The sequence below is a fragment of the Bactrocera neohumeralis genome, chromosome 4 (genome assembly GCF_024586455.1).
Source record: "Bactrocera neohumeralis isolate Rockhampton chromosome 4, APGP_CSIRO_Bneo_wtdbg2-racon-allhic-juicebox.fasta_v2, whole genome shotgun sequence".
In the NCBI taxonomy this organism is placed as follows: Eukaryota; Metazoa; Arthropoda; class Insecta; order Diptera; family Tephritidae; genus Bactrocera; species Bactrocera neohumeralis.
Genome location: NC_065921.1, coordinates 32,820,092 through 32,835,540, shown reverse-complemented (window position 1 = coordinate 32,835,540; position 15,449 = coordinate 32,820,092). Strand labels below are relative to the sequence as shown.

At 37.8% G+C, this 15,449-nt stretch overlaps 1 protein-coding gene across 1 annotated transcript; it reads left to right on the top strand.

The window, feature by feature from the left end:
• The first annotated feature begins 8,749 nt into the window (after positions 1-8,749).
• On the top strand, positions 8,750-13,747 carry LOC126757235 (uncharacterized). Its single transcript, XM_050470975.1, has one exon. The coding sequence runs from the start codon at positions 9,990-9,992 to the stop codon at positions 13,020-13,022; it is 3,033 nt and encodes a 1,010-aa protein (XP_050326932.1). The 5' UTR covers positions 8,750-9,989; the 3' UTR covers positions 13,023-13,747.
• The last annotated feature ends 1,702 nt before the right edge of the window (positions 13,748-15,449 follow it).

Here is a 15,449-nt window from a genome sequence, read left to right as displayed (position 1 = left end):
TATTTCAGACAACATGAAAGCCGCTATCACCATGACCAGTGAACTAGCAAATAAAAAAATACATTAAAAATAAAAAATTACATTTCAAAATACAAATAAAAATATATTAAAAAATTACAATGATTGGATTTTGTTGCATAAAAAAAAATTCCTAAAAGTGGCCCATAAAAAAAAAATTCAAGTGGTAAAATGTATGCCCATGAGAGTACCCCCTTAATAATTAAAGTCTCGTTTCATCAGTTCCTTAAAGCAGCGTTGATATTTAAACCGTAGCAAATATTATGAAATATTTCCAAGTACATTGCGCCCTTCAACTTGATCCCTGAGCTTTCGTTTCAATTAATATATGTACGTACGTACACAATTTATCTTTTGCTATGCCATTTACGTGACCAGATTGTGTTCATGGCTCAGAACTCCGTACCTACTAGGGTAGACTGTTTTTTCACAAGTGACCTAAGAACTTTAACGTATTAACTTACAAATAATATGTACATACAAGTATATCACAAACCTGGAAATAGTTCCAAACAGGCTAGGCCTTTTGGGAGTAAGGTCGCTTTAATGTATGTATGAACAGTATAAAAAAATTAAAATAGTAAGTGGTGCTAGTATTCAAAGCAAAAATAATTGTGCACATCCTAATGTGCGTACATGTGTATTATCAGTGTATATTTAGCTTTTTAAAAACCTTCATAAAGCGACTCCAAACTTGGGCCGATGAACATTGAAACAAGTCAGAGCTTTAAATGCAATTACAAGTGTTCCTGCGATCCGCAAATTAATACATTCATGTTTATTTGTACATTAACCTGTTCGCCACATAAATTTCCGCAGCCAAAGGTTCCGCTGTCACAGGAATCCCGCATGCAGGTGTGGGTTCATCGCCAACAGGTTATGCCATGGCGATTGACCTTGTTCGGCCACAGTCAGTTCAGCATTTTTGGTCAGCAGATATGCTATGTAGCAGATAAAAAGAAATGTGTGATTGTAAGTAGAAGGCGTAGGTTTAACAAGTCTTTTTTCACCTACATATGTTTTTGTATAAGCTCCCAAGTTTTAAGTAATATAAAATGAGCCTCTTTGCAAGATGCAGTAAAAATTGGTTAACCTAACTACGTGCCTACTTTATTTGAGGATACTATAAATAAAAGGCAACGTTTCGGGCTTCTGCATAAAAAAATCGCGCCAAAGTCGCTCAAAATCAAGGTCATGTTGACTGTTTTCTTCGATTATCGTGGTGTTGTGCATTTTGAATTCCTTCCAACCGGTCAAACAGTCAACAATGAATATTATTTGAACGTTATGTGTCGTTAAAAAGGCCGGAATGTTTGGAAAGACAATTCTTGGTTTTTACACCACGATAATGCACCATCCCATATTGCCCTCGTAATTTGTGATCATTTCGCGAAAAACTTAACCCATATCGTTCCGCAACCACCGTATTCACCTGATCTGGCGCCCTGCGATTTCTGGCTGTTCACCAAGCTCAAAAGACCACTCCGGGGACACCGTTTTTATACGAAGAGATTCGAGCCGCAGCGAAAAATGAAAGCCATCCCGAAAGTGACTACAACCAGTGTTTCAGATTGGAAAACGTTGGCATAAGTGCATTGCATCAAAAGAAGAAAATTGATTTGGAGGAATAAATAAAGAATATTCAAAATAAATACAAACGTTTTTTGGGCACAGTAGTACTTGTAGAATACATACATATATGTATGTACGTATAAGCTTTTCGCGTCAGTATTTGAATAAGTCCATCGCTTTCTGAAGCTTCGTTAATTAATGTAACATTCATGGTGTTGAGACTACAGTTCCAACTTAAAGATTTTTGAGTTCGGATTTCTTATTTAAAAATTATACTGTTATGTCGTTTAAATGTCGTTTCTTACACTCATTTCGTGTATTATCATAGATAGTTAACATCTACTGAGTATATTTTTTATACGACCTTGGGGTGTAATGGGGTGTTATCATGGTTCTGGGTATACAAATACAGTGGGAGAGCTATACTCAATTCCTACTCTTGCGTCCTTGTCGCGCACCCTGGAAACGTGAACTAATTTTGTGTAAGATGCGACAGCCGACCAGTGTGGAGTCCGGTGCCCCCCCTAAACGAGAGAAAGCTTCAGCGGAGCCACTCAGAAAATTCATCAAACTTCTTGGCTGTCTCACTCTTGACAAAAGGTGCTACTATAGACTGAGTATGGAATTGAAAAGTAAAGTCTCAACGAACAAAGACCAAACTCATTCCCTAATTATTCCCGTCCCGCTATATGGTACGGAGGCATGGGCAAAGACATTTTATAGCCAACGCATTGGCAAGGGGGAATACCAATTTCCAATAATTTAGTGTAAATGCCAATTTAAAGTGTTCGAAACCAATGAGTTGCAGTTCAATGCATAAAATGCAATGAAAGAAGTCTGCAGTTCTTACATTTTATTTTTGTGTCGACGATTACACTACTCAACAAATTTGAAGGAAAACTTTGCAACACATCAGTTGCTGAGAAATCAGAGATCTGTGAATTATTTAAAGTTTCCTGTTTACAATTTTGAGTCATTCTTTGTAAATGGTGGGGGTTTGGGCTCACCCTTACACAGCTTGCCAACAACTCAAAAAACCCTAAGTGTTAGGTGATTTTTACTATCATTTTCGATTTAAGCAATTCCAAAGTAGGAAGCTTCTAAAATCGTACTCGAAGAATGACTTTAATCTAGTGTTATTTAAACCGAGCAAAAAATTGTACGAGAAAGGATACAATTGGATAAAGTATACATACATACATATATGGCATTGGAGAGATTATAAAAGGTGAGTTCTTTTTAAAAAATTAAAACGATCTACCTTTGGGAATATTAAGAGCCATAATGTTTTGCTCAATTACACTCTTCGTGATCATGAATTCAAGTTGTTTCAGTGGATATTGTTATATTTTGCTACTCATTCATATACATACATTAATAAATATGTACATTACCTTTATTTTCGTATATACCTACATATGTATATTATAAACACACATATACATACTATATGTATGTACGTACATTGAAATCAATCACTTCAATTTATTAAAAAAAAATCATATTAAAAACTCTTACGATGCTCATGGACGATCTATTGTTGCGCATGCGTGTGGGCATAGATACATACATATGGCTTCAATCTCTACTGTTGCCTTGATAAAAAAGGAAACGTGCTGCAAAATGTGTTTGCAAAAGTTTGAATGTGCGTGCGTATGAATACAATTTAACTCAATTATTTTGAAATATTCGCAATTGAACAAAAAACTAAAGAACTTGATGTTTGAAGGTTCCGCTGTTAATCAGCGACAAATGTGTATGCGAGGTCGCACACAAATTCGCAATAAGTATACGAGTGTATGCATCTATGAATATTTAAATTATAACAAGTTCAAAGATATCACAAGTAAAAGTAAATATCGCCAAAGTCACCGGCTCGTACATACAAAAGTGCTTACTTACAATATTTGTGCCTTGCTCAAATACACGCGTTTAATAATTTTGTACCATGTAGAGATGTGTGTGTGTGTGTACGCAATAAAAATGAAAATAATAAAAAATCCTACACGAGACAGCACGAAACGCATAAGCGTGCAAAATGTCGCCTCTTTTGGCAAGTGATTACTTGTTGATCAACTCTCAAGGCGGCCTTCGGATAAATCGAAAATTTTTATGGTTATACATACATACATAAATATGCATTTGAGAGTAAACACATACATACATTGGTATGCCTATAAACTATTATATATGCTGCTCTTAAAACAATGTAACGAAATTCAAATGTATCAACGAAATTTTGCTTGTGAACACTTCTTGGTAAACTGTATACCAACGCATGCCCATTAATTATGGATCGCACGTACATATGTACATATGTGTATTCCTGCCTGATTGGCGTGGGTTATCACTTTCGAAATCAAAACTTTAACACAAATTTTTCATTTTATCAAAGAAATATGAATTTTCGATTTTTTTTTTTCTGAATTTACTATATACAAAGCACTGCACCTGACAGGCGTTGTTCCGCCTAAAAGTAACTACTGCAAGTAAGGGAGGCAAGTTTGGGTGAACTAAGAATTTTATACTACCGTTATTTACAAGAAAAGCTGGAAAAATGCTTTTGGCTGTTTCAAACCGTTATGTTAAAAAATATTGCATTAATCATTGTTCGAAGACACCTAAAAGGATAAAGATATTCGCTATCTGAGGATAAATTCGACCAGACGATCGCGAAACAGTATATTGGGGATATGAAGCTTAGAGCAAGGGCCAAGCTTCATTCATATGCAGCGCTAAACCGCAATATTTTTAAGAAAAAATTCCTTAAAATAAATTCATATGTTCACCTACATACATACATACTATAAACGATTCAAGTTCGGATGAAAAGTCAAAACGAATGGAAATCACTTTATCACGTATACTGGGGATAGGGAAATATCTGGACTGATTGGATTAATATTTGCCATTACTCAAATAGGCTCGAGAGCATGCTTCCATGCAATTTTAGGAAGATAGCTCGTACATTCATCGACATTTGGGTTTAAAGCCTGCTAGACTAACGAAAATCATTATACTTGTACGTAGTTCGTGGACCGATTTCGTGAAGTTTCGGCATTCTAATGTAAAATGTCCAGTATTACACCCAATTTTACGAAGATATATGTATTAATTTTGAAAATCCTTATGTTAGGTATGTGGGGCGTTTAGGCACGAGGATACATTGTTATTAGAAAAAGAGTTTTCTTTTGTATTCCATTAAGATAACTTACAAAATATAGAACGCGTTATAAAGTTAAGCGGAAGTTCGAAAATATTAATGTTAGGTAATTATATTTATGTCTTAGATGATATTGACTCTTGTTTTAATAAATATAATGAAAGAATCAGATGGAATGTGGGTGAAGTCCGGCTTCGCCCATTTAGAGCTTGCCCGGGCAGACAATTAGCCCTGTTATGTACATATGTACATATATACTATGAATGTATGTATATAGATAAAACATAATATCCATCTCGAATATTTTCAGGTGTTGCAAACAACCGTTAGATGAGCAAAACTATTACAATCTCTAGCAATCTGTTGCGAGAGTATAAAAATAATTAATTATGGTATATACTAGGTCTAATCTCGATTAAAAGTCTATGCCCGTTGCTTGGTTCTTAAGTACCTCCCCAGCAATTTTCAACCAAATCGGTTCAGCCCTTCTTGAGTTAAACTTATACATATGTATATATATGTGACCTGGTCTACGAAAAGAGAGCTAACGTGCGAAAACTAGTTTTCTGGGAAACAGCTGTCAGCATCTCATCTTCCATCCGAATCAACTAAAAAGTGAAAATTGATTTTTTGACACCTTTTCGTAGACCAGGTCACATACATATATACATATATTAGGGCGCTTCAAAAATATCGACAGCGATTTCGCAAAAATTGCCTCTGTTAGGATCTTTTACAGAACTAAATACAGAAAGAATACCCGTAAAAATTTTTCGTGGGGTGTTTCGAACGTTAGCTTTTCATTTTTATACATAAGATAATCAACATATGAATATTTATATCTGAAAATTGTACGTATTCTCTCATTAGAAATTGAGAAAGTGTCTTCTAAAGGAGTCCTCTGCACCGAATTCATCTAAAAATATAGCTTTTTCCTATTTAATAGAACTCTTTTGTAAAAATAATACCTTTGTACAACGCTTGTAATTGAAGATCTGTCCACTGGATTTTGATTAAACTTCTGGTTTAACTACTAGATTAATTTCCCAAATGATCAGAATATTGGGTACTGCACACCACTTAAGGGTTTTCTAGACAAATTTTTTAAAACGTAGTTAACAGCTATTTTTTGTTATCACATGACATGAGTACAAATAAGATAAACAACTCGGGCTCTGGCACGGAATATAAGAGACAATAGATTCCAGTGAAATTTTGCAGAATAAGGGTGAAAATGGATGGAGGCAAGTATACTTATTACGAGAAACAAGAAGAAAATATTGATTAGTAATCTGTGTTTGCCTTTTCCAATGAATACAAATCCAATTATAACCTTGATGCAACAATATCGATTGTACACATATAAGTAAATGGCATTTAAAGACAATAACAAATAGTTAGGCACATTAAACTGGTTGTTTCAGCGACCAAATTTTCCATATTTTTGTTATAAAATACATAATTATTCAAAGTGAAATTTAAAAAACTCCTTTCGCTTATTATACCCTGAACAGCGCATATTAAGTTTGTCACGAAGTTTGTAACACCCAGAAGGAAACGTCGGAGACCCTATAAAGTATATATGTAAGTATATGTATAAATGATCAGTATGTTGAGCTGAGTCGATTTAGCCATGTCCGTCTGTCTGTCTGTCCGTCCGTCCGTCTGTCTGTATATATACGAACTAGTCCCTCAGTTTTTAAGATATCGTTTTGAAATTTTGCAAACGTCATTTTCTCTTCAAGAAGCTGCTCATTTGTCGGAACTGCCGATACCGGACCACTATAACATATAGCTGCCATACAAACTGAACGATCGGAATCAAGTTCTTGTATGGAAAACTTTTGCATTTGAAAAGATCTATTCACGAAATTTGGTATGGGCTATTTTCTAAAGCAACAATGTAATCTCCGAAGAAATTGTTCAGATCGGCTCACTATAGCATATAGCTGCCATACAAACCGAACGATCGGAATCAAGGGCTTGTATGGAAAACTTTCGTATTTGACGTGGTATCTTCACGAAATTTGACATGGATTACTGCTTAAGGTAATAACATAATCTCCGAAAAAATTGTTCAGATCGAATTACTATAGCATATAGCTTCCACACAAACTGGACATATAGTTACTAAAAGAAATACACCTGTGAAGGGTATATTAGCTTCGGTGCAGCCGAAGTTAACGTTTATTCTTGTTTTTCACTCAATATGCTTCCGAACTTTTGTACTTTCAAAATACTGTAAAATTAAGTGAACAAATTAAGAAATTAAGAAGAAGAACAGAGTGAAGAATGTGTTAGCAGTCAATTCCCGTTTGGAACCAGACTAGTACAATATTCTACAAGTTCTTGCATAATTAGATGGGTAATGTGTCATTTGCCGTCCTATTCATTCATACATATGGTAAATATATACATACATATGTACGTAAAAATACTACATGAATGAACTGATAATTTTACAGTTAACATGGTAAACAAATGTTAGCAAAATAATCAATAAGACTAAATTCATACGTTGGCATCTTAAAAGTCTCGTAACCTCAAAGCTTTCCATTCTTAAATAACTATGATTCCATAATGAAGACATTGTAACCTGGACTTATATATGTATAAATGTGAATGTATTAAGCAGAAATACCATTTAAACAATAACTTTTAAGTAGGGACTTATAAAAGTCAATAGGAAATCATGTTGGCATTACACAATTTTTATTTTTTTATTTTTCTTCGTAACTCGTACAATATTATTGCATATTACCATATACATACATACATATCTGTAAAATAAATAATTTTCAAATATTTTCATTTTATTTAAAAGTCATAGAGTTCTGCCGCTGGGTGAAATTCTGTCCTTTAATACTACTGCTCCGTCCATTAGTTGAATCAACCCAAACCAGACGGCAACAGCGCAAGTCGGTTTACTTGCAGTTTTCAATGATTCAAAATAAAAAAGTTGTCGCAAAATACCACAAATTATTAAGAATTTGAAAAAAACGGAAACTAGAAATTGTCCACACACTTTATGAAAAATTGTCCGTTTATCAGAGGTAATTTGACGAAATCTTTCCCAAATAGTGTCCGTGTTCGATCATTGGAACGTACTCATGCCCGCTTATGGGAATGGATTTGGAAACAAAGTATTAACGAACGTAGTGTTCATGAAATTTGTCCAGTTATGGAAACTGTCCGTTTATGAGGACTGTCCGTATTGCAGAATTTCTCTGTAGATATGATAAGTATGTATGTGTGTATATTTTGCGTGAATCGTAACGAAAATTAACGCAATTATAAGTAATAAAAAAAGAGTGCATGCACGTGCTTAAAACGTCGAGGTAGTGGTTGTGGTTATCGTCAGCGATCGGCGTTCGAGCATATGCACCGTCGCTTTTCTGAATCGGAAGTACCGAGCGATCACCTTGTGATGAGAACGTATTGGTGCATTAAATCTCGCGAATAAATTAAGTGAGCAGGTTATTTAATAAAAAAAAAAACAACATAAAATAAAAAAAAAACAACAAAAACAGCTTCTAAATGACAAATGAAAAAAAGTAAAAACATTTCTCATTTCAATGATTTGCCATTTTCGCCTTTTCATTAATAACAAGTTTGATGTTGCGATGTGTGTGTCGCGCACTGTAACGCACTACATAACTGTTACACACGAAATAATCACATACACGCGTACCGTACATTTAGTGTGAGCGCAGCAAGCTCGCGCTAAACCCCCAACATCCCCATCCACAACGCAGCAGCTGCAGCGGCGACTGCAGACAACGAGGGAGGCCGACAACTCGATCGACTGCGTACTGTGCAAGTGCGCTGCGCTCAGGCAAACCGAAATAAGCGCCTATGCTTCCCGCAGCAACAGCCTCATGACAACGGTGGCGACGACGCGCAACGCGACACACAGTTGCGTAGCTGCGCCGACATTCGAAAGCAGAGGGTATTTAACCGACCCCAAATCAATTTGCAATTTCAGTCTAAAATCGCGTTGCAGCGTTGCATGAACTTACCGAACAAAACGGAATAATTAGTCCGCGCTCACGATACTTAATACGAGCAACTAAAGACATTTGAACTTGAATTGTCGAGCAAGCAAAAAACAAAAAACCAAAGAAAAAACAAAAACAAACAAATAAAGATTCTCGCCACAACTTAAATATACACACATTAGTGCATGTACTTATGGAATAACCGTAATTGTACAACGGTCTGCGAAACCTGGCGTTTGTGCAGCTGTGTGTGAGTGCATACATGCGATTTTGATATTGCATTGCCGTGTTGCGATAAATTGTGCTGTGGTTAAAACACCGTCAAATAATAACACGCAACTCGCATATTTGAAGACGAACCGGCCGAGCAAGTCGAAACAACAACAGCAAGAGATCCCAACCACAAACAAAAAATGAAATAAAAGTAAACAAACGAAACTGAAAACTACTTATCCGCGCTGGTGTGCCATATTATTGAGTGAAGTGTATTGCTCTTGGTGCTCGTACCGTAATCGCGAATCGATTATCTAATAAAGCAAGTGGGTGCACGCCAATGTATGACCTAGAAAAGCTACGGTCGTGTTGAGAGCACTGTGGCAAAGTGGGTGATAGTTGACGGCTCAAAGAGAAATGAGCAAACAACTTTTCAGTCCAGACACGTTCATTTAGCCGAGCCGAGGCGGCGTTTATATCACATACTTGAAACGATACATAAGCCCAAAGACCCGTTATACCGCGAAATAGTGTATAGCAAATAAACATTAATAAACTTTATTAGGTTACCGAATTCACATATATTTGAATTAACCAAAAACTGAGCCCTGTGCAATTTCATTGTTGTTGGACTCATTCGACATCCTTGGGTTAAAATAAAAACTAAGTAGGTGAATTGCATTATTTCTGCAAATAAGAAAGGGAAAACACGTGCCAATGAACGAAAAAGTAAAAGTATTGCCAACAATATGAACTAAAAAGCATTCAGCAGATAAGCTATTGACGACAAATTATAACGCTTTGGTGGAGTGTGGAGCTTTGCGCGCAGATACAGAATCAGTGTGCCAATCAGCCGAGAGCAAATAACCAGCCAGCCACCAGTAGTGTTTTACTAAGAAATATTGAGTAAGGTCAATATCGAAAGCAGCCAAGGAATAAAAGTAATACAAACAATTACACTAAAGAAAACGTTAGATTTCTACATAAAGAAATTGTGCATCCGGTGGTATCCGAAAACAGGAAAGATGAGTGAAACTCCAGATAGCCAATTGGGTAAGAGTGAATCTTCTGCCGCCCATACGCAGAACCCAGAAAAAACTACCGATTTCAAACAGGAGTTATGTCGAGCGAGTCAGTTTACTGCAGGTCACGCTAACGGTGGTCATACTTTTGTGGTAACAACAGTTATGACTGAAACAATTACCGAAAGAGAGAATCAAGCCTGTACTTCAAGCAAAACTGATGCTACAGTAAATTTTAATGTAAATAACTCTTTAGATATGCCAAAAGAATTAAATGTCAATAATGCAAATCCAACAGAATCGACGAGCCCACAGTTATTGCACCATTCAGATTTGTCTAAAGCGGTTGTGCCTATTTCTTCCTCATTACCATCAAAATTGCTAAGATTTCATGCTAAACGCTCGGCAGAAACTCTGCTGCAACGAGTTGGGCAATCACAATCGTTGGACTCGCAATTCGGTAGCGATGAAGGTGCTGTAGGTGGCAGTGAATATGAGACGAATCATAGCCCAGATGTTTTTGATATGCCAATCCCACTGAGTGGTGCACATGCACCGTTGGTGGCTAGAAGCACATCGGTTGAGTGTTATGAAGATAAGTTAATTGATGTGGGTATGGGTTCGTCTATAGAGGATTCTGAAGAGTCGGAAGAGGACGATGAATTAAAGCCGCTCGCTGTCGATAATCACGTTTTGCATGATGTCATTTTGAACTCATCGCCTGTAGAGTGTGATAACTCGCAGTTTCAAACTGATCCCAGTTTGAGTACACCTGCCGCAGCTGTTTTAAGCGAAGCGAATTTAGAAAAGTTTCATAAACATAATGGTTCAAATCAAAACCATCCGAACGACTATTACCGGCAAATGGATAATATATATCTACATCCGAACTTTAAATTGGAGCCCGATGCTACAAGACAAGATATTCCAGAAGATTCGCCACCGCCTGCTGTTGCTCCGGCCAACTCACCGACCGAACCCAAACGTGTACACCGCTCTTTTTTGACGATGAAGAAGCCTTCAATATTGGAACATGCAGAAACTCAAGAGCACATAAGCAAAGCTCTAGATCACAACTCTATGTCATCTTCCATGGAAAACAGTCAAAAAACAGAGTTGAAGACAGATCATTCACTTACCAATGAACTAGATACATTAGATCCATCAATGATAGCAAGTGAAGATTTAGCTGCTGAAATTACCGAAGCAGTAGAATTTTACTTCTCCAATGATAGCATACTCAAAGATGCATTTCTACTAAAACACGTTCGACGTAACAAAGAGGGTTTTGTTAGTCTCAAGTTGGTTTCCAGTTTTAAACGGGTTCGTCAACTAACCAAGGAGTGGAAAGTTGTTGGCGACGCTTTGCGACGCAAATCTCAAAAGATCGAACTAAACGATTTGGGCACGAAAGTCCGTCGTATTGAGCCCTTGCCCAATTTTGATGAAACAATGCCATCACGCACCGTTGTTGCTTGCGATTTGCCACTCGATAAGCTGACTATTGAAAAAGTTTCGGAAATATTCTCCAAATGTGGCGAGATCGCATTGATACGTATTCTGAAACCCGGTATGGCGATCCCAGTGGATGTCAGACAGTTCATGAACAAATACCCAGAGGTGCAACAGAAAGAATGTGCCCTTGTAGAATATTTGGAGTCGTCATCGGCGCGTGAGGCAAAGAATTTGCAGGGACCGTTCCAAGTTTTCGAAATGGTAGCTCCCAAGAAGAAGACGGGAAAGAAAGCTATCATACAGGTGGCGACACCGGTTGCACGAATGGTGGAGAACTATCGCTACTACAATGACGCCACTTACGAACGTACACGGGGAGGCAGTTTCAGCGGTATTGTTCCACATGATGTCACAGATTTGCGTTACAAACTTAAACGCTTCAATTCTGATATCCACCCCAAACCATTGCCAGAGTTCCATCACAACAATGTTAATGGTCAACCAAATTTTCACCATATGCAGCACAATATGCATAGCACACAGCATCGCGGAAACTTTGGCAATGAAGCCTCACACCAATATCAACCCTATCAGCCTCGTGTGGCTAGTAATAACGAACCGACCTCACCTGGCGTCAGCGGCAACAACAATACTGGCGCTTACTTTTACGCATATTCACCACGTCGCTATAGCAATAATTCAACCATCTCTGCCGGCTCCGCTCCGGTTGTGGATGCTGCCGTAAATACATCACCAATTACTGCCAACAAAAGTGCTATTAGCAATTCCAACAGCAACTTGGTGCGACGCTTATCAAATTGTTCAGACAATTACTCAAGTTTTTCAGATTCACGCCGTCCATCGAACTGTTCGGACAATATGTCCCAACGTCGTGACTCGAATTGCTCTGAAAATTGTCCATGCTCAAGACGCATCTCTGACTTTGGGCAAACAGAAGTTTATCGTAAAATGTCCCAAGGCTCTACTGGAAGTGGCGGGGAGCGTCGTTTCTCCAACGGTTCTATGCAATTCGAACGTACATTCTCCAATCCGAACGAGATGAGCAACAGCGGAAGCAATAATTTCCCACGCCGTATGTCTAATGACTACAACTTTGAACAGCGCAAGCAATCAGTGGACACACAAACTGACCCTACCTTTGATGATCCCAATGTGGGTGGTGGTGGCGGTGGTTACAACGTTTTTCCTCGCCGCTACTCCAACAACTTCAATGCGGCCAACAAAATGGCTGCATATGACAATGCGCAGTACATCAATGGTCGACGTATTTCCACCGACTCCGGCTATGATCGGCGTTACTCGTTTGGTTCTGAATATGAGGGTTCGCCACGCTCACGAACCGGTAGTTTTTTGAACAATTACAAGCATGCTGTCGATTTTGATGGGCAACCACGATCACGAACTGGTAGCTTCCTTGACAACTCACCTCGTTCTCGGTCGGGATCATTCGCACAAAGGAACTCCGAGAATTTGGTTCGTACACCAATAGGACCAGATGGTAGCAAAGGCTTCGCTGGTCGCGCTAGAAAATTTGGACAGACAATCTCACCTGTCAACTGATTAACTAAAAATGTAATTGATAACCTTGTAGCAATAGAAATGTCCTATTCATCAGCCATATTTAAATTTTTTATATCCGGAAAATGCTCTTCGCAATCTTGGGAGTTTTTATGATGGATGGAAATAAGAATCAATTTACCGGAATCATGAAATTATATTTTTGTATGTGTCTACCTAAGTACATGCCAGAATATAACTACTTAAATGATTTGTTAAATAATCGTGTACACATATGTACGTATATACCTAACCAATTTTTCTACATATTTTTTTGTTATAATTACTCAAAAAAATTTTCTTAAGTACCCATTATTGTTAACTATGTTTATAAATATGTTTGTGATGCCTTAGTGTTTCGAAGCAAGTGTGGACAAATCGCCAATAGAGAATAAAAATATTTTAATTTTTAGCTTTTTAGCTGAGCACAATTGTATTGTTAATACTGTGTTCAAATATGTCGGCAAACTTCTGGAGTTACTGCAAGCGAAGAAGAAGAACAACAACAAAAATTATGTTTGCCTTGGCGATTTGTTTTGAAGAGGTTTTGTCCAACTGTGACGTTAGTTTTGTAAGCTTATACATAAGAGAGTTCATATTCACCTCATCGGTATTCGTACTTTTGGTGATGAACTGCTCTAACAATCGTTTTGGGATTGGTTTTGGCAAAATCTCTCCTGCTTTTAATTTAATATAAGTACAAAATAAAATATTTTATAAAATCTTAAGTATTTGTTTCTATTATTGAACACTTGATTGGCGGTAAGTAATTTTACTTGTATCGCTGTATGAAAAGGCTCGTGATTGTGAATTTTTTGGATGATGCAAATGAATAATAATCAATTAACAACCATATCATATAAGTCAACTTGTCTATACATATTTGGTGGCCTACTATCCATGGCTTTTATATCGGCATTTTGTATAGCAAATTTGAAAGCAAAGGTTTCATGGAAATTTAAAATCGTTATATTTAGAAGATTTCAATTAATTTGCGTGTTCCCACCCACTACTATGTGCATCAGCTGTTCAACTTGATCTGTTAAAAATGTATTATTCTTCATTTACTTTATTGGCTCAGAAACCGAGAGAACTTTTCTCTCGAAACCTCGCAACGTCGACTCATCAGTTGTTGTCATCGTCCAAGCCTCTGCACCATATGACAGGACGGGAAATATGAGTGAGTGAGTTTGGTTTTTGTTTGTCGAGAGAGGACTTTACTTTTCAGTTGCCTAATTAGTCCGAAGTAGCATCTGTATGCAAGAGATATCCTGCGTTGGATTTCGAGGGTGACGTTGTTGTTAATGCTGGTTCCAAGATAGACGAAATTATCTACGACTTCAAAGTTATGACTGTCAATAGTGACGTGTGTGCTTAGTCGCGAGTGCGAAGACTGTTTGTTTAACGACAGGAGATATTTCGTCTTGCCTCGTTCAGACCCATTTGCTTTTGCTTCTTTGTCGAGTCCGGAGAAAGCAGAACTAACGGCGCGGCTGTTGAGGGAGATGATATCAATATCATCGGCATACGCCAGCAGCTGTACACTCTTATAAAAGATTGTATCTGCTCGATTAAGTTCTGCAACTCGAACTATTTTCTCCAGCAGTAGGTTGAAGAAGTCACACGAAAGAGACTCGCCTTGTCTGAAAACTCGTTTCGTATCGAACGGCTTGGAGAGGTCATTCCCGATCCTACGGAGCTTTTGGTATTGCTCCACGTCAGTTTACACAACCGTATTAGTTTTGCGGGGTTACCAAATTCAGACATAGCGGCATAAAGGCAGCTTCTTTTCGTGCTGTCGAAAGCAGCTTTGAAATCAACGAAGAGGTGGTGTGCGTTGATTCTCCTTTCACGGGTCTTTTCCAAAATTTGGCGCATGGTGAATATCTGATCGGTTGTTGATTTGCCAGGTCTAAAGCCACACTGATAAGGTCCAATCAGTTTGTTGACGGTGGGCTTTAATCTTTCACACAATACGCTCGATAGAACCTTATACGCGATGTTGAGGAGGCTTATCCCACGGTAGTTGGCGCAGATTGTGAGATCCCCCTTTTTGCGGATTGGGCAGAGCACACTTAAATTCCAATCATTGGGCATGCTTTCGTCCGACCGTATTTTACAAAGAAGCTCATGCATGCTCCTTATTAGTTCTTCGCCGACGTGTTTGAATAGCTCGGCCGGCATTCCATCGGCCTCCGCTGCTTTGTTGTTCTTCAGACGGGTCATTGCTATTCGAACTTCTTCGTGGTCGGGCAATTCTCCTGTTGGCTTTCACTGCTATTCAGCAGGCTGGAGAATGACGTTTCCCATAATTTTAGTATCTCTGCATATTGGTCAGTAAATCACCTTGGGGAGACAGACAGACGGACATGGCTAAATCGACTCAGCTCAACATACTGATCATTTATATATGTACATATATACTTTATA